Raw genomic sequence first — 23,397 nt, 5'->3', positions numbered from 1 at the left:
TGGCATTGTTAGGTACACACTTGGAAATAAATGTTTGGCACTGACGGAGCACAACTTTTAGAAATTGTTCTTGCTCTAAAAGGGTTAACTCATTGTGAGACATCATGATGATCTACTTAAGTTAAATATGGTTAAGTCATGATTGCTGTTTTCATATCACAAGTTTAAGAGTTATTAAAGTGTGTTTATTTTATTATTATGATACTTTTACATATGTACAATAATTATAAAATGTTTCTTTGAGATTTAATCATAGTGTGATCTTCATAAATAATTCTTAGATTACAGTCAAAATAATGAATATTGCTTATTTAACATTGCAGTAACATCAATTAATTAAATAGTTTAAGATTATAAAATATCAATATGAAGCTGATTAAATTAGAAAATATTACCAACTCACATTGTACATACCATTTTGAGACAATTATATTTTATTTACCTGTATTCTCTGTAGACACCGCACCTTGTGAATCTGAACGAGGACCCGTCAATGTCAGAGTGTCTGCTATACTACATCAAGGATGGACTGACCCGTGTAGGATCTGGATCTTCCAACGTAACCCAGGACATTCAGCTGATTGGCAGTCACATCCAGGCCGAACACTGTGTATTCGAGAACAAGGAAGGTGTGGTGACACTGCAACCCATCGAAGGAGCTTTTAGCTACGTCAATGGTCGACAAGTTCTGGAGCCTGTTGTGCTCAAACATGGCTCTCGTGTAATTCTAGGCAGGAACCATGTCTTCCGGTTTAACCATCCTGACCAAGGTGTGTATCTTGTAGTATCAAGTATGTTAGAATTTGACATTTATAGCCCATAAATTGTAGCAATAGCAAAAATGAGTAAAAAAGATTTAGTCTTTTCAGTTTTGTGGATATGACTTATGAAAAATTGCTAATTTTATGTACATACAGTAAGTTACGTACAACACTATAAGACATTATTAGGGAATTTCTGAAAGAAAATGAGCTGGAGAGCATACTTGATCACACACATTGCTATTATTATATGTTAAAATAAATGAAATGTCAATATTTCAAGAATTTAGTTGTTAAAACTTAAAATATTAGCATATTAACACAAAAGGAGGTTTCTCGCATGTTTAACTCTTTCTTCAACAGAGCTATTTCTCATGACAAGTTTGGCTTACTTTCGCCATTCATGTTTTGTAACTGTTATGAGAACATATATTTGTTTAAATAATCCAAAATTGTTTGCAGCTCGTGAAAGGAGGGAGAATAAAATCAATGAGATCAATGCACCTGAAATCAAAGATGAAAAAATCAAAGGTACTTATATTAGAAGTAAAGTTAGTTTTGTCATATAATAGTTACTTGTTTTCGTACATTAAAGTTACAATGTATTGTATATCATGCCATTGTTCCTGGTGAGGGACCAATTCACATTGGTCCATTTGCAATGTGGTCAGGTCACCAATGTAGGGTTTAGTTTATTATTTAGAAACTCATACACTCCTCTGATCATCAAATAATTTTAATCACTTTTCTTATAATAGTGTCTGTTTTCTCTGAAGGTAACGTGCCAAAGCATAAATTATTACCAAATTTATTTTGCAATTAAAAAAACAGTTTGAACCACTAAAAAACATTTGAGATAAAAACTTTTAATTATTATTTCATTATCGAAAAAGGTAAATGTTAGCATCAAAACACTTTCACTAATATTGGGCAGAACAAGCTGGAAAGATGAAAATCCAATAGGTAAAGTGAAAATAGCAGGATTCAGCCATCCCTCTCTAACCTTTGTCTTGTTCATTGGCCTGCTGTAGAACTGACGATCTAGTTATGTCACAGGCATAATGTACCATTATTATTCAATTCATACTATGTTATTAAATTCAAAAAAAATCTAACCTAAATTTAAATTGTATTTTTAAGTTTAAAGAATTGTATTTTATTGGAACTATTAAACAAGTTTTTAGTTCTGAAAGCAGCTTGTTATATTGTTAAAACAAGAGAAGAGGATAGAAATACAAATTAAATGTCCTAATTTAAGCAGGTAACGTTTGGGTGAGCCACATGGCCTTTTTTACACTTAATCTCCCTAACGAGTTGCTGAAGAAAATCAGCAGATTAGTCCAAAGTAAAGTCAAAGGTACTTGAAATAATTAAGTATTTAATAATTGATTCATAACAGTTTATTAGTGCATAGAAAGAAATATTATTATTATATTTTAAGGAAATAATTCTGAGATTTTTATTAAAATATATTACTACAATATTTGTTCTGTTAAGATTTATTCAGTAATTTTTACATATTCTTTTTAATTTACGTTGTAATTAGTAATTAAAACACCAAGTTTTTTAAATAATTTCTTTATATTCACATTCCTAAAGTAATAATGCTGAGTAAGAATGCACATATATCAATGCAGTAATGTCATTCTCAACTGTGGAGTCAAAATAGATTATTTAAAATCTATTCAAATTAAACACCATTTACAGAAAAATCACCTGCCGAGACCCCTAACAATGGAGAAACAGTGGACTGGAATTTTGCTCAGATAGAGCTACTAGAGAAACAGGGTGTGGACCTCAAGCAAGAGATGAAGCAACGATTAGTTGCTCTGGAGGAGCAGTTCCGCAAGGAGAAAGAGACTGCGGACCAGGCTTTTGAAGAACAGAGAAAGGTATTTTAATTTGCTAATGGTTCATGTATTCATCATAGCTTGTTTTTCAAACCACCTCTATGGTTTTGAAGAATTTCTCTGTTATCTTTTGCATCCTTATGGCATTTCCCTGACTCTTTTCAAGTTCATTCTTCTACATTTTCAGTGTGATGTTAAGAAGAATTTGTTATTGCTTTATTTGTTATAGTATTTTTCTAATATACCGTTTTCAGGGGTGGGAGAGGTGGTTATTTGAAGTTAGGAAGAAATCAGGCATAGTTATTATTTTTTTCAAAATTAGGGAATAAAAGGAATGTGAGATTTTATCCTGGATTTTAATTTATTTATGTTCTTTTTTCTTTATTAAAACGTAGGAGAAATAATAAATAAGCACCAAATATATATTTTGGAAATAATTTATACAGTTAAATGAAAATAAATACCTAACGATAACAAATAAAACTTATATGATTTTTCAGTTCAAAAATTGCAAGTATGGATTTCTTTGATTTTTTGTAATTTTTTTAAGTAATAGGTGTATGTATACTTTTGCAAGTAAAACTTTCTAATCAATGTCATTTTTAAAAGGGAAATAATGTTACTAAAACTATAGATAATCAAAATAAGTCAAATGAAATCATTTTTAATATTACCATATTGAAAGCTTTAGTTTGTATCCTATAATAAAATGTCATGTAAATAGAATCCCATCATCATATTCTATAAGAACAGTTTTATGACGTATTTCGATCTCTGCCTTTTGTGTCTAGCTCTTATATCTCAGACTCTAATAGGATCTTTCAAAATCCCAGCTCTCAATATTTAAAAAAAATTCTTGCAGATCATAGTTTACAAAAATTTATTTGTTCAATTTGCCAAGGTCAATTCACAAATTTTAAATAAAATTTGAATCAGAAATTCAATTAGCTAACCTATTTTCTAGTGTCACTTGAGTTGAGTTGTCTGTTACTAAATTGTTCACTGATCAATTTAGTGATAAAAATACATTTTGTGGCTTTAGGCTGTTCAGAAGAATTAAACCTCTGTCTTATATTTTTCAATCATTCAATTTATTTAAAATTGTTTATTTTTTAATGGATAAACAAACTCCCAGATCTTCAATGGTTTTTTTTGCACTCATTAATGAGTAAGAAAGAGATTTCTTCAATGCACTCTATCCTTTTCAAGAAGCTAGACAAAGTATTTAACTTATGAGCTCTCCAAGAGGTATCACTTGCCCCTTAACCAGTGTCTCAAATGCTTGTGTGCCCTACCTCTCCCTCCCTCCCTCACTCACTCAGCTCACTGCAGTTGAGAATTCCATGTTCAGCAGTCTCTCATGCTGTCCACACAGCCAGTCTCCATCAAAGACTCTCATCCTGAAAAGATGCTTTCTCAGCTGATAGTGTCCTGTAACAAGCCTTCTTATCCTACGCAGAACATCTCTCTCCAGCTTTAGTGCCTCAAAGGCAACTGTTATTTGTTACATGTGCTTCATCAAGTTGTCTGCTTATTTGTACTGAGATTGTTTTATCATAATTGTTTATACCAAGTTAAGTTGCAAATTAACTTGTATCTTGTTTGCTTATGCATTGTCAAGGTGCATCTTTCTTTGTATTATGATTGTCAGAACTAAGTCTGTTTACATGCAACGGCCTTTATAATTTTTAAAACACGTATAAGTAATGTGACTCTGATTTTTTTGCTTTGTTCTAATTAGTTGTTTGTGCTGTGTCAAGCTACGTTTTCCTGTGCTGGTCACAACATTGTATTCAAAATAACTAGTCTGATGTTTTAAGTACCATTACTATATTGTTAACAAAGTACAGATGACCTTTTATGATTCAAAGTACTTAAGAACACAATATGCCAAGTTATATAAAATATTTTATTAACTCTAAATAATTTTGAAATTCATCTGATAATTAACTAAATTTATTTGTTTTGTTTTATTTATTAAATTTATTTATTATTCACTCCAAACTGTGAGTAACTTTTGGAGAACACTTTAATTTATACATTTGAGGGAGTATGTACATAACATCTTTCATTAATACACTGTTTGATAACATCAAAAAAATAACACTGATATAATTCAGTTTATGGATTTCAATTTTCATTCATATTGGATACATTAATGGAAAGCTGTGTCATAGTGAATGTGGTAATTGAAAGTATTGTATATGTGTGTACCAAGTAAGTATATTGATATATGTTTAGTCTCAATTGTCCATAAAATTTTCTCCAAACAATCCGCAGATAACAGTACCAAAATCACTGCTGAACATTTTTTAATAGTTTTATATTGTCAGGTTTGAAATTTTGGTGTTCCAGTTCTGATACCCTCTGCTACATCTAACTCATGTTCTAGTTTTAAATTTTATGTTGTAACACATAATATTAGACTATTTTTGTGAGCTGAATTCTGCTGCAAACGATTATCATTAGGTTTTGTTCTCTAGATAATTTTACTAATGACAAATCAACCAGTTGGTTTTTAGTGATTGATTTAAAACCAACTTTGCTGGGTATTATTACTTTTAAAGTAATATTTTTTATTACATTTCATGTCTGAAATAAATTATGTTAGTTAACTGTTATACATTTTTATTTTTAATTATTATTTTTGTGAAATTTGTTGATGCTTGCCACTTTATAACTTCAAATAAGTTTATGGAAACATCTTTTAATCTCAAAAGATATTACCAAAATGATGCGTCGTGTTTTGAATGAAAAAGAATTATATGAAAAGTTTACCTTTAGTGGAATGAGGATTACAGTGAGTCATAGCTTCCTGTGTCTTAACAGTACTAAAACTATGAATAAAATACTTTATTATAAGTAAAATATTAAAACACACACACATGCACCCATGCACGCACACATACATTTTTGAATTAAAATTTGATTAAAGATTACCTTCATGATGTAAATACATGTGAATGTTGGATTTTACTTATTTTTGTCAACTCTTGATACCTTAACTCTTTGACACCAAGGGGATTATGATCTGATGGAGACGAATGATAACCTACTGTACACTGAAATTCCTTGGGTTTCAGGGGGTAATGTGATAATCCAAGACAAGTTAAATATAAGATTTTAATCCTCTGTACTCCAGCTTCCAATCAGATGGATGTGGAAATGTTACCTAAATATTTACTTTATAGAAAAATTATCTTCTGTGATCCAGAGGGTTATAAACAAAAACGATGGGAACAAACTGGTAGTTAAAAACATATTAACACAAATTGTTCTTTTATTAAATCATATCACAACATTATATTTAAATTTTAAAACTGTTACTCTCAATATATTGAAACAAACCAAACATATAAAATTAAATTACTCAGTTTCCTACTAAAAAATAATTGGCCGTTATTTTGTTCTGTTCTATTAATTTCTGAAGAATAATGCAGAGAAAAGTTAGGGAAGACTCATCCTGCAAATAAGTTATGTATAAGTTTTTTTGTGTTGTATTATCCACATGTGAATTTTCTCTTGTTTTGCTTCCAGAACTATGAGGCTAGGATCGATGCATTACAAAAACAAGTTGAGGAACAGAGTATGACCATGTCTATGTACAGTTCTTACACACCAGAGGACTTCAACAATGAAGAAGATATTTTTGGTAAGGCCATAAGCGTTTTTACCAAAAGATTTTTAAAATATATAAATGTATAATAACTGCAAAAAGGTGAAGATGTAACAGTAAAATTGAGGTGGTTTACATTATAAGGGCCTATAGGTTTATAAAGCCCTTACTACACAGAATGCACATATTCTAGTCCATTTTTATAGAATGTAGTGGTTTACTTTTCACATTAATATTTTTTTTTAATGTAGTTGGTACATTTGTTTGAAGAGAGAACACTATCAGCTGTTTTTGTGAACACAGCTGGTATTTTTAAATGCTCATGTTAGTGACAGATTATGTTGTGTTATGATTGGGTAGACTTGTTTGGTGTTATTTTTTGTATATATAGAAAGAAATTCCAATGATCGGTCAAAGATAAAAATTGAAATACAGCATATCTTTAACAGTTTTTGTTTCTGGTGTATTAAGTTATCACCTTGATCGAGCCGTCCCAACGTTCGCTTTATTGTGATGTAAATTGAGATTTAAACTGGCACACTGATATGAATCGTCATACCATGTGCAGTTTTAGTAGTGTCCTTGTGAATAGTATTACTGCTATTATATATTAAAGTTGGTGGGGGAACACTAATCGGTTGCAGTATACTCACAGCCAATTCATTATTGAAATAGTTTTTTCTGGCATCTGCAGTGTTCATGAATGTTACATAGTTGAATGTTGCACAGTGAACCCATTGTTTGAGGCTGCATGTAACTGGAGTGAAAGAGAGTACCAGCTAGCGTCCTGGGCCTACCGCAAGTGGAAGTACCATCAGTTCACTTCCCTCAGAGACGATCTATGGGGAAATGCTATATTCCTGAAAGAGGCTAATGCTATTTCTGTGGAACTCAAGAAAAAGGTATATATTAGAATTAACGTATTAAATTACCAAAGCTAGCCAGCAAACCAGTATCAGTATTATAAATTTGTATTGCTTTAATTTATATATAAACTGTTTATTGGTGGTATTTTGTTCATTTGTATGAGTTTTAACCCTTCCCACGCATTTTATGGAAAATCCTGCAGGGTAAAAACTTCTCCACGTGCATGTGATGGAAAATGTCACAATAAAAGTTTTTGTTCTCTATTGCTAACTAATTCTTAAAACTGGAGATGGATTGTGTTGGAATGTTAACTGATAGTCAGACAACAGATGCACCCTATTTGTCATGTTTGACCTACTTTTAATGTTCCGAAATCTGTTGTCATATTAACTGTACACTTGCATGTTTGACGACTTTATCCTTGTGGGGATGAGTTTAACTGGGATGTTAATTTTATTTCTTTAAAATTATGATTTTTTTCTATTTTTAGTAAGTTTAAAAATTCCATGTGTTGTTTTCTTATACATATTTATTTTTACAAAACGTAGTAGTCTTTGAAAAGATAAGTTTTTTTTATATTTTAAAAGTTAATTGCGCACTAGGGATAAGTACAGAAATTTGTGTCCAACGCTCTAAGGGTTAAAATGTGTCAAATATTTTGCAGGTGCAATTTCAGTTTACACTTTTGACTGACACTCTGTACTCCCCTCTGCCTGCTGATATGATCCCTGTGATCGAAGATGAGGCTGAAGATGAAGAAAGGCCGTTTCCAAGAACGATTGTTGCCGTGGAAGTCCTGGACACAAAGAACGGAGCCACCCATTACTGGACCCTGGAGAAACTTAGGTAGAGTAATACGTACTTGTGCATTAACGTATTCCATTAATGGTCATTATGTACCTTCACTTGTTATCCCTGTAATCATTAGTGCATGTGTGGACACAAAGCAGTTTGCTGCCCCTTTCTCTATACTTGGATAAACCTGTATGACAGATAGAGGAGCTTAGCAACAAATTCCAAAATGTGTTTTTGTGATTGGTTCTTAATTATTTACATTGTAGATGCTTTATAATGTGCTACCGATTCTGTTTTATTTCATAACTCACTGTTGCTAATTTAAACGTGAATTGTTTTATTAATTTTTTAAAGCAATTAATACAAAAATTTACAAGCTATCAAATATTGATACGAAGTAAAGTTATAAATAGATAAATAAGTAGACACCCAGTTATTTATTTTTCTGGATTATGAACCATGTGATTACAAAATAATAAAAATTAGGCCTTTTGATTATTTTATAGTATAAGAAAGTGAGTACTTATTTTAATGCTAAAGTCATTTTTCAATACAAATAAATTAATATTCAATACACATATCCTTATTGACTTTGTAAATAACACACATTAAATCTTTTAAGTATTTGGCTTCAAGTCAGTACAGTCTAACAAAGCAGGAGTATTTACAGATCTGCCAACATAAGGTGTGGTTGCAAATGTAACCTTCTCTATTAGCAGGTTCCTTTAATAATGGCATCTTGGTTTTTGGAAGTGTGTGACATCTTTCTTGTTACGGTACTGTTATTAGTTACTAACCGTGGTTTTTTTTCAAAATACTGTCTAAGTCACTAAAAATGATTTTTTTTTCATCCTTTACAAACAGTTCTTACTTGTTCATATATTTAAAGTTATTTTATAGCTATTCATTTCATTGTTACTGATCCGATCTTCAGTAACACAAAAAACAATTATATCACATGTTAATTATTAACTACCGGGGATTAATTATAGATCATCATCAATAAATAAACATGAATTCTGACTAGTATGGCTAGCATTTTGGCTTATAACAATAAAATGAATCTTTGTCATGACATTTTTAAATCTTTGAAGTCAAGCAAAAAATTAAACTTGCCATCCAAAAAAATTAGGTACATATAACACATTGTGCATTGCTTTACTAATATGATTATAATGCTAATGGTGTTTTAAACTAATAATAGTGTCTTCCGTTTTATATACAAGATGTCATGTACAAGAAGTTTATGTATTATTTATTTTATAACTTTTTATTGTACAGTTATAAAAGTAATAATCAATTTTCTACTTTACCATGAGGACACATTTGTTAGTTTACAGTTTAATTATATCTTTACCACTCACTGCCAATGCTACTGCCTCTGTGGCTGCTATTTTTACTGCTACTGCTACTGTTACTATCACTGCTATTGTTACTGCTATCACTACTTCTACTTCTACTGCTACTGCTCTTGTTACTGCTGTTTACTGATACTGTTATTGTAGCTGCTAATGCCACTGCTACTGCTACTTCTACTTCTACTCACACTGCCATTACGCCACTACCACCATCATTACAAGATCACTATATAGTTTCTGAATTCTAATCAATTAACCAAACTTGCAATGCATCTATAATTTTTGTTATGTACTTATGAAATAAAATGAAGAAATACTAATAAAAGCATCTACTTAACCTAATGTATTTTTTGTATCTATCCTATATTAGTATGTAAACTATTAATATGAAGACAGATGCAATACAACTTGAGGAAATATTATTAACTATTTACAAGAAACAGTGAGCAGTCTATCTGGTGACCACAGCAGATAGAAAATGCACAGAGTATAAAAATTATTTAATTTTGTTATGTAAGCATAAGTAAATAAAACAAAAGTATTGATTCTGTTATATACAATCGTCCATCAATAATATACTGTAAATACCATATTTAATTCAAAAATATTATTTAATTGGTATTTATATGTTGATTTTTCAAGTATTTGATGGATTTGACATTTGCCTTTTGTTAAATACATTATGTTATGCAAAGTAGCATATGTACAATCTATCTAAGACTTTAAAGATTATCATCACTTTCACTGACTCCAGATTAGTTCTTCTTGTTAGACACCTCTTATCCATAGGTAGGTACGTTTGACGTTTTTCTCTTAGTCCAATAGCCTGTATTGAGGAGCCTTGTGTAGGCATGTACTTTCATTGATTCCACATGTTGTCAAAAGTAATGGGTAGAAACATAATTTTTACACACCATTTTTGTAACATAGCCTCAACATCTGTGCTGTGCATCATCTTGACTGTTAAATCAGTAGGCTTCCCAACCCATACTTTCCATGTAGCATGTGGCATTTACTGATCACTGTTAGTTATCAACTGTAAAGTTATGTCCAAAGTTTTACCAATTGTCCAGACTACTTGTAACAATTGTTGTTCCCTCTCTACGGTTGTATATCATGTGTACCCCGTACCCCCTCAACAATGTCCCTACTGCTACATATCATCCATTCTGCTTTCCAATTGGTTCACTGTACCTCCCAGCTCAGCATTGTCAGTTTTCAGCTTATTCACAGTAGATTATGATCTTCTAATGTGCATAAATATAGCGCCAATGTCCCAGAATGTGTTAATATATTTAAAAACAAAGGTTTGTATGAACTTGTTTGTTATTTAGTTTCAATACGTAGTTTTTATAAGAATATTAATCCAAGAAGAAGTTATATGCTTTTGTTTTTAGAATAAATTAGGAGAGAGTACAATAGACACATTAACCAATGTGGTAATTTTTCTGCTGAATTTCTTTTTTTTTATTGTCGGAAAGGAAACAGTAGACAGATGTTTCTGACCTATAGCTATTGAGCAGAAAAACTGTCTTTTAAAGAACTAGCTGTTTCTAATTACTACTGGGTAGTTTCTCTCCCGTGTACAGTATCAGGAAAAACTAGCACAAAATACTCTCTGCATTCGCATTCATTTACTGTGCTGAAAAAAGTCATTTGGGTGATCCCCATGTTAAAATATTAATTTTTAAGCTTAATTTGTTTTACATATTGCATATCAGGGCTAGTGTGTTTTATTTAATTCTGACTAATTTCACCATTTGTGATATCAAGTGGTTCATTGTCAATGGTGAGTTTAGCTCCAGTTCTGTAACTATGTTATGTGTAAGTGGTTCATAATGTAAAAACAATTCTATATGAGTTTATATCAAATTACAAATAATATTAGGATACAATGAAAATGAGTTTGGTGATAGTGACAGTGCACAAAACTTAATAAATTCTGCTTATTAAGACGAAACCGTAGAAGATTGCTCTTTTTTGCCTTCTTCAATATTGGATCTAACATGGGATCTAGAACATACACTTCCAATGATTGATTTTGATATTTATAAACATAAACGGGTTTGGTGTTTTATGACAATGACTATTGTCTTTAAATTGACATTGAGAGTAATAACAAGAAGCATACGGACTGTTTCTATAAATCTTTTGACTGCATTTAGTGTTTCATTTTTATTCTCTTAGTACAAGAAGCTTAGTTTCCACTTAGTCCTAAAATAACTTTTGCACTGCGTCCGGAGCCACAGGATATTCTGGATGAGTAAGGTTGGGGGTAGGGGCCGCTTCCGTTGAGATCCATGAGGAAGGATTTTGGTCATGGATCTCAGTCATGTCTTCTTGGAAGAAGGGGAGGCCAGTTCTGTACCTATCTCTCAAGTCAAAGTGGCCAGGGGGGCACGCCCTCATATATTCAGACTAGCAACTGCCTATAACACGTAGGGAGCCCCACCAACTGCAACAGTTATCCCCGCAGTAGACAAGATCTATCGATCTACCTTTGGACTCCAATATCTCTAGATTTGCGGTTAGTGATGTGCCACTCCTGGATATACATAGGATTGCCTAGATTTAAGTGACACATCGGTTTTTGCTGTACACAGTGTATGTTCAACTGGAAGGTATAAGCTAGCCAGAAATGAACCCTCCTGGGGGGACAATTTAGTATTACTAATTTTCTAATGTTCTTTAGTATTAATAAGCCTACTAATACTGGCAACTTGCAAAATTTTTTTCTGTTTTTAAAATATCGCAATAATGAATTGAGCTATAGAAATTTTGCATGAAACTTAAATTCTGTATAGGCAACGTTGCATTTGATAATAGGTTCCACCATGGATTCAGGTTGAGCTTCAGCAAAGTCTCCAATTCTCAGGAGGATATTTTAAAAATATATTGAGCTATTTTTCATGAAACAATTGTGCCTAGCAGTAAATTAAAAGTGAATTGAATAAGTAGGCCTACCTACCGATTTTACAACCATTATTCGTAAATGACAACATGCTTGGAAAATCTTTAAAATTAAGGCCATTAAGCATTAAGCCCAATCCTCAGCCTGGCTCAACGAAATTTCAGCAAAGCTATAATACCACCTCTAGTCAGTATAGCAAATCCACCCCTAACCCAAGAACATTTTCCTTCATATCTAAAACAAAGCAAGGTATACCCCAAGCTAAAAGACAGGTCCCATACTGAGACAGGCAACTATAGACCAACATCATTAATTTCTATATTTTCCAAGGTAATTGAAAGAATAGTCTTGGAAGACTGGTAGAAAGTCCACAACATCCTAACAAAAGACCAACATGGCTTTGTTAAAGGAAGGTCAACAACACCAGCCATGATCAAACTGATAGAATATCATTGACTCCTTGGAGGAGGGAAATGTGGTTGCTGGTATCATGTTGGATTTCAGCAAAGCCTTTGATTGCTTGGCAGCTGAACTGATTTTTACTAAACTTTAACAACTTGGAGTAGGACAGGTAATAGCATGGTTGAGGAGTTATCTGGAAGCAAGAAGTCAAGTCATTGAGATACAAAACTCACAAAATGGTATAACCCAAGTAACTGTTACACAACTGTTAAACAAGATCAAAGCCCCCCCTTCCAATCAGCAGGGAGTACCACAGGGTTCTGTATTGGGGTCAGTTCCGTTCATTCTCCTGATGAACAACATGTTACAATACATAGGTACACACTGCTCCCCTCTGATGTATGCCGATGACACAACACTGTTGGTATCTGAATCATCCTCAAACAACCTGGCTGTTAACTCATACATTGCACTGAACACGGCTTACCAGTATTGTAACGGGAATGATATATTACTTAATACTGATAAGACCAATCCGCTTGCTTTTGGAAAAAGAAATATCGAAATTCCAGTGCTTCCAGATGTAAGTGACCTCCATATGACAAGTTTCTTGGAATGATAGTTGACAGCAACTTACAATCAATAATTAATATTAATTATATTGAGAGTCATTCCAAGAAATCAAGTGCAACCCTGTAGGTTTTAAAAAGAATCAATTACATCAGTGATGAAGCCACAGCTAAAGTTGCATACCACACTGTTTGAATCGTACTTGACATACGTCTCCATAGTTTGGGGAGGGACCACAACAATAAACTTCAATAGAATTCTGCTGATTCAGAAAAAAACCATCAGGATAGTGTCAGAACTGGGTCCTAGAGAGAGCTGCAACATTTTTTCCCCAGCCAAAAGATTTTAACAATAGTTGGCTTACACACTCGAGAAGTTATTATGTATGTTGATAAGGAACATGTGTACAACAAGGCAACAACATCCATAAACATAACACTCGCCATGCATTAAACTTCCACCTGCCCTTGCACCATTCCACACAGTTTGAAAAGAAACCATCCTACATGGGCCAAAGCTGTTTAACCTTCTACCAGACAACATGAAGTCACTCCGAGAACAGAATCTGAAAAAGACCCTGACCATTCTACTTCATGGATGAATTCTTGGACTGGATGAGAAATGAAACCAACACAACTTGACTAATCTGTATAGAAATTCTGACACATGTACATTTCTAAAAGAAGTTGTAATAAAGATTATTAACTATATTGACACTGTTGTAGAACTGTTATACAGAACACAAAACTTTAAAGATCCCCTAACATAACAACATCTTTCAATGGCAATGCAAAAAAGTTGTTCTGGAAACTATTTTTCCACTCGATTTATGTATAATTTTCAAGAATCAAGAATCAAGAATGCATACAACATGTTTGTCATCATAACCAAAGAGGTGATAGCATTTTCTGACTTCAGACTGAATCTAATTGAATCGTGAATTATTTTTACTGCTTTGGTATTGTTTGTTTCTTAGAATACAGGAGCATTTAACAAAATGCATTGCTTTTTAAACTTGATTTTAGTTAGCACTGCCAAATCTTCTTTTTCAATATGCTTCTGTTTATTACTTTGTACAAGTATTAAACAAAACATATTATTGTCTTCAGAATATATTAATTAATTTATGATATGCTGGTTAATGCAATGGTTTAAAATTTTAAATAATAATTTGCTCTAATTCTTATTATTTTAATTAGGAAAAAATAGTTGGAGTAATTATTCAGTTATTGAAGTAGTATTTCTACTTATTTTTAATTCTATACCAGATTTTTTTATGTGTTAAATTTGCTTATTTTATTTATGACAGTTTCATAATAAATACAATGGATTATTTGACTTATTATGTATGTATATTTAAGTTATCAATTAACAACACAACTTTAGGGGTTGTAACGAAATTGACCATATTTGATTGGTATAGGTTTGGCTATAGGATTTTTATGTTTTAAAAACAAGTTTCATAATTTATTATATACAATTCCCCTTGAAATTATGTATGTAACTGTGATAAAATGACTTGTTTTCATACTTGACCTAATATTGCTGGGCTATGTGTAGAATGCCTAGGTTTTGTAGGTCTATAAAATGGCAATTTATTACGTTTTTTGTGTTAAATGGTATATGACTAAAGTTTTTACAATAGTATAAGGTATATAAAGTACAATGTGTTCAGTTGTAAAGGTGTAAATGATTGTTTTTGTTAAAGAAATAAAATACTCTAAAATGTAGCTCAAAGTAGCTCCAGTTTATGGTAGCCTAGTTCATTAAAACATACTCAGTACATTCCTCACAGATTATTGATGTGTTCAGAAAAAAAAATAAGGGCGAGATTCAAAATGTAGAGATGGGTTGTATTGATGAAATGTACAAAGGTCATAGACAAGATCTGAAATTCTTGTTTAAAGTCTTAATACAGGTCAAAAGTACAGAATTTAAACCACCTGATAGTTGACGCCTTGTTAAAAAGATTATTTTTTCAAAAGGAATAACAGTTTTAGTTTTAGTTATTTTAATGTCAAATAAATTAGCTGAAGGTAATATCAAATCATACAAAACAGGTTTTAAAGATGTTATTAAACATCAGGAAGGTTATTTATATTGTATGATGTGATAGTAATTTATGTTATATTATTTACAACTATACTGTAAAGCATTTGTTTTATACTGAGGTGTAGTATAATTGAGTAAAACTACAAATAAATATTTTCAATATCTGTGCTGATGCCATTATTAAAATTTGCAACTCAACTGCTGAGTTGCAGTTTAAGCTTGTACATTTAGTTCTTTTGATTTTAAATACTTCTACATACACTATGTCTAGAGTTATTTTACAAGGTTGGAAAAAAACAGTTCTAGATCAAAATATTTGATAAAAGATGGTGTTTATATAGTCAACTATTACTCCAAACAATACAGTTAATTATTATGATGTCAGTTACTACCCCAACCAACTTCACAATTTAATTGTAGTCTTATTAGCTACCATCCTAAAAATGCTAAATTAATTAAATTTGGGCCTCCTGGGACTACCTCTGATCAACAATCAGCAACCATCTTATAAACGTACCAAATAAAAAAGTAAAATTCATTTCATATTTTAGAATATTTATATCTAATATAATTTCTTAATATATAATATATAATTAGTTGACCACAAATGGACAGCTCAGGCTTTTTTGTTGTCATTTTGGATCAGTTTCCAGAATTGTTAAGTTACAGTTTTAAAAATTACTTAATCTATTAGAATAAAATTTCTGTTACAAAAATAATAATTGTAATGAAATATTTATTAAACGAACGTGTTATGATGTTATGAATAGATTATAAATGCGAGGTTACCTTAATATTAGATTAATAATAAATAACTAGGATTATTATGAAGCAAATATAAACATAGTTTATTTATTTTTGTGACTTTTATTGTATATTTATCTCAGTATAACAACACAATATTCTCCAGGTATATAAATATATATTTGTGCAAGATTTAATATTTATTTTTTATATTTTTATTAATACTAGTAATATTATTTTGTTAAAATATGTATTTAATAGTAAAACTTAGAATTATTTAATCATGTAGCTATTGCTAGAAAATAAATTCAGTACATGTAATATCTAATTGAAAATTATTATTAGATAACAAATTGTATAGTTTACTATCCAATTCTGTATTGAACAAAAGGCTCATTTCAACTACCAACAACTAATAGTTAACTTTTATAAAACATAAAATACTAAATAAGAAAACTCAATAATATAGTTTTTTAATTGGAAAAATGAAAGAATGTCTACAATTTCAAATCATAAAAAATCGTTCAAAATGTTATATTAGCTTTACTCCATTAGTCTTAGAGTGTGTTCCCTTATATTATAGTTTTATACCTTTGTATGTTTTTATTTATAGAATAGCATTTTACCTCCTTTTCATAATTTACATTTTTGTTGTGTAATAGTTTACTTAGAACAGAAGTTCCATTATTAGGATTTGCAAAGAAATTATGTATTTTATTAGAATTTTTCACCATCCCCATTGATAAAGATGAATGACTGGATGCATGATGGAGGTCCCAAATATGCACTAAAAGACTTATAGAATTAATATTTTGCAAAAAATGAATCAGTAACTAAACAAAGAAGTTTCGCGATTCCTCTCCTGTGTACCGCTCATATCTAGGAAATGAAATAAAAGTAAATAAACTTTGAGAAAGCGAGTGATTCGTTTCTAATAACATTTCGTGTTGGTAGACATCGGTTGGAACTGATGCGGCAAATTTACAATGAGGACATTGAAAGCCCTGCTACACCTGAACAACTTATCAAGGAGGACTTTTTCCAATGCCTAACAATCTGTGCCAATCAGAAGTCTGCCCTAACCAATCTTTTACCCTCGAGGTTTGTCAGATCTCGTTGTTTCAATGTCTTTTCTTTGTATTCTTCCCTTTTGCTTAACTAGCGGCATGCACTATTTCTTTCTTGTACTATAATTTGATTTCTTTTCTTGATTTCTCTAATATCTTTCTTTCGCTACTTGGCCGTATAGTTTTAAGATTGTGTAACTAATGTACATACTTTGTTTGGTTTAATTTTTAAGCACAATATGGTATAATTTCTGAAATTGTATATTAAACACAATTTGGAGTAATCCTTTGCATAAAAGTTAACTGTTTTTTTCTATAAGTGAATACATTAAAATAATTTTAACGCTGTACTTATTTGATGAATTGTCTATTGTTTTAAATACAGTGACAAAAATATGTTGATTGTGAAAGTGTATTTACTAACAATAAGAGTGGTATTGTTTGTTGGTTATTTCATAAAATAGCCTTTTTGGTTTAGTGGAAAGTACTTCTTTATTTTAAGCTGTAGTGTACACTTTATTAACAGTATACTTTATCACATCAGGATGTCACCATTATCCTATTACCATATTATACTATTTAAAAAATACAAATATATTAATGGTCTAACAAGTCACACTTTCTTGAACTAGAACCTTACAATCAGACAAACCTTAATCAATTATAACATTTATATAGAATATCTGAGGAGTAAACGACTAAGACAACCAAGATGGTAGAGCTTGCAATTTCTACACAGTGGCTAGTCATGACCTAATTATTTTAAAAATTCACAGGTCATATTTAAAGAGATGTTATGTCAACCAATGACGGTTGACCTCTTCAAATAACAAATCATAACCCTAGAAAAGTTGCTTCATTTCCGAAACATTAACACATTGTTTTAAATCACAAAAACTGGTACTCTTGATTAATATTTCATGTACTACTGCTGCAAAACTATGAGTTTTGTTATACTTTTTTCTTTTAACTAAGTCACAATGATAAGAAATTGTGTGCAACTAAAAATAGGTGAGTGCTTTTACTTTGTTCCCATTAAATTGAAAAATATTTGTTAAGTAAGTGAACAATCGATAAATAACATTTAGAAACTTTAAAGAACAAGCGTCAAGCCCACCAGAACTCCAGAGAGTACAAGCTACAAGGTACCTGGAACTGACACTTGATCGTCTTTCTTAGAATCATCATGTTGATGCTAGAGAGCGTGATGCAGAGGCAAAAAGCTTGGGATGGCTCTTTACACTCTGAGGATTGATAAAAGGCAATAGACACAACAACCGTTACGAGAACTGCATACCTTGCCCTATTTGAATCACACATTCGCTATGGAATAAGCTTATGGGAAGCTCCTCAAAGGACATTTTACATCATGTCTTAATACTACAAAACCATGCAAGAATCTTGGCCAAAAAGTTCAAGACTTTAAGAATCCTAACCATAGCATTCCTATACATTGTAGAGGCAACATCCTTTGCTCTTAATTACAATATGCCAAAGAGAGGGTATAACCATGAACATTACATAAGGCGTGCCAATGACTTCGACCTGCAAGCGCAAGGACTACCCTCTACTAAGAAGCCCTACTACGCTGGTGTAAGATTTCTTAACCCACTCCCTCCTAACATCAAGAATGGGAATCAAGAGACATTCAAGAAACAACTTGCGTACATGCTTGTAGAAAAGTCCATCTACATTATAGAAGAATTTTTCTTTATTACTACCTAATTATGGCTCATAAATTGTATTATAATCTTAATGTTTATATTAATAATTTGGAATATTTCTGACATACATGTACCAATGTAACAAATATATATAACGATACCAAATTCATGTCTTGAAGATATTGAATGAAACATTCTGATTTGAGATATTTAGCATAATCATTCTCCAATCCAAAAATTCCTGCAACAAAGAAGAATACCATAGTAAACTGCCATTTTGGTTAAAAATGATGTAGTCTTTATTTTTTGTGGTTTTAAAATTATATAAATACTATTTTATATTTAAGAAATAAAAGCATTTTCAATTTATAAACTAAATTAACTCATTTTGTTAATATAGGTAATGTTAAGTAATTAAGGTCAATCCTAATCAGGCTCTGTTCCTTTGATACTCATGATCCTAATTTTTTATGCTCAGATAAGGCCGATTTCATTTCAGACAACAAATTAAGGGACTTCCTGTCCATTACATTTATCTGCAGATATTCACTAGTTGCAACACTTCATTCTGTGATGTGATTGTTCTTCTGTGCGTGTCTGTGTTTGTGATTACTGTTGAACATTTATTGTGTGTTAGAGCTATTAACTATGTCTGCTTGGTGAATTCTCTCGCAATGTCGATGCGGCTGATAACATGTATCAGGGAAGGTATCTGAGTATGCAGTGCGATTTCTTGAGTATCGTGTTTTCATAAATGTTCATCATCAGGCTTCTTAGAGAAAAGAATATCTAGTGATCAAATGGAGCAGGGAGACCTCATCTGGAAATATGTACTGGATAAAAATGTACTTCAAGAAGACAATGAGGACAACTCTTAACGTTTCAGTAAGGATATCAAGATCTACAGCCGACAGTTTGAACATCAGTTACGAGGCTTAGTTCAGGATAAAATGCGTAGTATTATAAGTCTTCCACTTTAGTCCTGTAGATTAATGTTATGAACATTTTTCATAAGAAATTAAATGTTGATTTTGTAATAAAATGGATTATAATTCTTAATTTCCAATTATTATGGTTATGTAATTTTGAAAGCCCGATAAATTGTGCATGTTTTTTTTACCAAAATGGCAATTTACTAAATATTTATCAATTTAATAAGCTATAAAACAGCATTTGCCTGTTTTTTTAGTTGCACCAGTTTTAAGAATTTAGTCATTTTCACTAGCTGACATATCACCCTTTGAAATAATTATTATTATTGACTTATTGGATATTCTATGTAGTAGGATTACATAAAGGTGATAAGTATAGATTAACTTTTGAAATTCCAGAAGTCTCATAGACTATAGACTAGCCGACATTACTAGTCTACTACTGAAATACAAAAACCATCAGAAAATTGTAAGTTTGTATAATTTTGAAATATTGTAAATTTTTACATCCCCTCTTTATTCAAATACCATACATTCCTACTCTGAACTTTATCACTGCAGAAACTGAGACATTTTTTTTGTTATTAGTTTATTGATTAGTGCTGTACATATTGTATTAAAATAGAATAGAAAGCATCATCAAGTAAGCCAGTAGATTTTAATGTTTCATTTTTAACAAACTTTAATTGTATAAGTTAAATCTGTTTGTATCCTGCACATATATTGTTTATGCAAGTGAAAAAAATGTATTTAGAGTGTCAAATTGTTAATATTTAATTTGTTAGAACATCGTTTCCATCACAGATTACACTGAGAGTATTTAAAGCTTTTGTAACAGACAATAGTGGTGAATGTGGTCAATTACATTGCAGGCAGCGGCTGGAGTTGATGAGGGAGATGTATCTCAATGAGGCTGAACTGTCGCCTACAAGTCCTGACTACAACATTGAATCCCTCACAGGAGGAGACCCATTCTATGACCGCTTCCCCTGGTTCCGCATGGTTGGCAGGTAATTCCTTATACCCTTTCATTTTTGGATAATAAATTTCATACTTTTTATTGAGTTCAATTAGTTAAATCTGTACTGTTTCTAGATTGTTGAATTAAATATAACATTTAAAATATTTAATGCTTGATTGTCAGACAGAATAGCAATGCCTCTCTTCTGTAGTTTATTGTAAGGTTTAAGTATGCACATTTATCTGTGACTCACATTTTTGCCAGTGATTTACCCAACAATTAAATCCATCTGTATACCACCTGATAGTATTCTCCTAAAATGTGTTGTATACATTTTTCTGTCAATACCTTCTTGCTACTCAAACTCACATAATTTTTTTTTCTAAATTGTCCTTCATATGTATGATGTCACTTAGGTAGCTTTAGGAGGTGGTCATCTGATAGCAATTGAGCTTCACCAACCATATTTCCCCAACGAATTCTGATTTCGTCTTTCAAACTATTGTGACCCCATCAACTCGTTCCACCATAAGTGGTAAAGGTGAAAAGTTCAGTGAGGCCTCCATGGCTGCTGTGGGGTGGGATCTCATCGTTCCTTTAGTGGCCACACATTGTGGCCCCTTTGCACTTGCTCAAGTGCCTTCTGCTATTAGTAAGTTTTAATTTATGTGATACGTGGTCCCATTATCACGATGTACATCCAGCCATCTTTAAACTTTTGGGATGCATGTCCAGCAATTGTTTTAATAATAGATCATCTGATTGGTCGTTCTGCAACTGGACATGCTCATCATTTAAGTGTTTCAATGATATTTCATTTTCCATAACTGAATAAAACAGTTATGCATGTCATGTCAATCATTTGAATCATGGGTTATATCTTGGGTTCATACAAAAATTTGGTAGACAAAAATATTTTGGTTTTTCATAATTAAAAAACATTTTTGGAATATTTCCAAACTTTTTTCAGTCCAAAGATTTCCTCATAAAATCCCAATTTGGACTGTATAGAACATATTAAAACAAAAATAGCAAAATCTGTCTCAAATTTTGGCTGTTCTCAAATAATAATCTTACCAATGCACAGCATTTAACTTTTATTTAAATATATTTACTATAATGTTTTGATAGTATATATTGTTTCATATCTAACCTTGAATCACTAATTAATTAACAAAGAATTTTGTATTTTACAGGTCTTTTGTATATCTGAGCAACTTGATGTATCCGGTACCTCTGATCCACAAGGTGGCTATTGTCAATGAGAAAGGAGATGTTAAAGGTTACCTTCGTATTGCTGTGCAGGCTGTCAATGGTAAGCAATACCCCTCATTATTTTGGGCCCATATGGATGTTATTCAAATAGTTGAATAATTGTATTATTTTTTATTTTTTGGCATTTTCGAATAGGCAGTATTTCGTTCATTCACACTACAAATAAAGTGTAGGATGAAGGAATATACATACAACCATTTGCCATACTGTCAGACTGGGCTATCTTATTTAATTTTATAAAATAAAAACATCTTTTTTAAACTGGAGCTCCAACTTTTGGAGTTCTTAAGTTGCTGGCTGGAGTAAGAAGCTGCTTAAATAATGATCTACAAAAGATTATTTATTTGGCAAGGAGATCATTAAGATACTTGATTACATTTGATATTATGCAGTTTTCTGTTAATTTTAATGTTATTTTACGTTATATCTAAATAATACTGTTGTAATTCATGGTTAAAACCATTCAGTCCATACATGGCAAGATTATAAGCTTGGCTATATTATACACACTGTCTGTGGTGAAAGTAAAATATTAAATTTCACTTTAAAGTTTTTACTACAATGTTTCATACTCTCTAAACTGATAACTAGTTTTGTATTTTACCAAACCCAGATGAAGAGAGTGGAGACCACATCAGTGGAGTGCGACAATCTGCTAAGATAACATTTGACGACGACTACTTATATGGCCACAACAGAGGATCGACCAAGAAGTCAGGCATCCATCTAGAGGACCGAGTCGTGGAGGGACAGCACTGCAACCAACACGACAAAATTGAAGGTAGTGTTCGTTTCTGAATACTTTTTCTAAACTTATTGAATTTAAACTATCAGACTACAAAAATAGTACATGGAAGGTTTGTTAACACTTCAATGTGGGGATTTGCAAGAGAGTTATTATTAATCCTTTCCACTCGGATTTTTTTCACCAGTCTGCTCCCTCAGCTCGTATTTATTTTAGCACATTTTCAGTAAAAACCCATTTTTAGCAAACTGGAATTCAATAAAGTATATACATTATTATATTGTATAATAATTTTATTTTATTTCTAATTTATAGTATAGAGATATAAAATTTGATACTTACACTAATAAGTTTTATATTTTAGCACGGTATGGTATCGTTCTAAATACTCTGCAGGATGAAGACCAAGATTTTTTGAACAGGTTTTACAATAGTAAAGTGTTTCCTTTTTTCCTGCTGGCACCTTTCTATTGATACAAACAGGACAGACTTTAGATTTTTTTGTTGGATGAGCTGGGTGTTTGTTTAGCCTTTCTTCTTTTTCTACTGATGAAGGACGACCCCGCTTCAAACTCATAGAGTTACGGACATGGCCTACAAGTTCAGTGATGAGCATTTCTCTAAAATTCCTGTGTTGAATTGTTTTTTCTCCATGGTTTTGTTTATTCATGTTGAACAAGAGAAAGCTATTTACTATTGCCACTTCCAACATCCAGAAAAATAGCTTTCTCCACCATTTCAAAGATTTACGGGAAAATTTGTAGGAAGCAATATAGTGGTCTGTTTGGTCCACGCCACCCATATATTTGTTATACTGACAGATAACT

At 31.6% G+C, this 23,397-nt stretch overlaps 1 protein-coding gene across 14 annotated transcripts in view; it reads left to right on the top strand.

Annotated features, from left to right (window-relative positions):
* LOC124362791 (kinesin-like protein unc-104) overlaps window positions 1–23,397 on the top strand; it is a 130,571-nt gene that overhangs the window by 74,669 nt on the left and 32,505 nt on the right. For 10 of the 14 annotated variants that reach the window (XM_046817585.1, XM_046817592.1, XM_046817595.1 and 7 more), the window contains 10 exons: window positions 458–770; window positions 1,224–1,292; window positions 2,469–2,653; window positions 6,149–6,263; window positions 6,957–7,129; window positions 7,759–7,940; window positions 16,881–17,027; window positions 20,462–20,599; window positions 21,747–21,865; window positions 22,439–22,606. In XM_046817585.1, the coding sequence (XP_046673541.1) occupies window positions 458–770; window positions 1,224–1,292; window positions 2,469–2,653; window positions 6,149–6,263; window positions 6,957–7,129; window positions 7,759–7,940; window positions 16,881–17,027; window positions 20,462–20,599; window positions 21,747–21,865; window positions 22,439–22,606 (1,609 nt within the window). The remainder of the gene's footprint in view (window positions 1–457; window positions 771–1,223; window positions 1,293–2,468; window positions 2,654–6,148; window positions 6,264–6,956; window positions 7,130–7,758; window positions 7,941–16,880; window positions 17,028–20,461; window positions 20,600–21,746; window positions 21,866–22,438; window positions 22,607–23,397) is intronic. The other 4 variants (XM_046817597.1, XM_046817598.1, XM_046817596.1 and 1 more) reach the window with 1 other exon arrangement.

This window comes from Homalodisca vitripennis, chromosome 5, assembly GCF_021130785.1.
Source record: "Homalodisca vitripennis isolate AUS2020 chromosome 5, UT_GWSS_2.1, whole genome shotgun sequence".
Lineage (NCBI taxonomy): Eukaryota > Metazoa > Arthropoda > Insecta > Hemiptera > Cicadellidae > Homalodisca > Homalodisca vitripennis.
The sequence above is the reverse complement of the archived record's forward strand: the minus strand, read 5'-3'. Positions and strand labels throughout refer to the sequence as shown.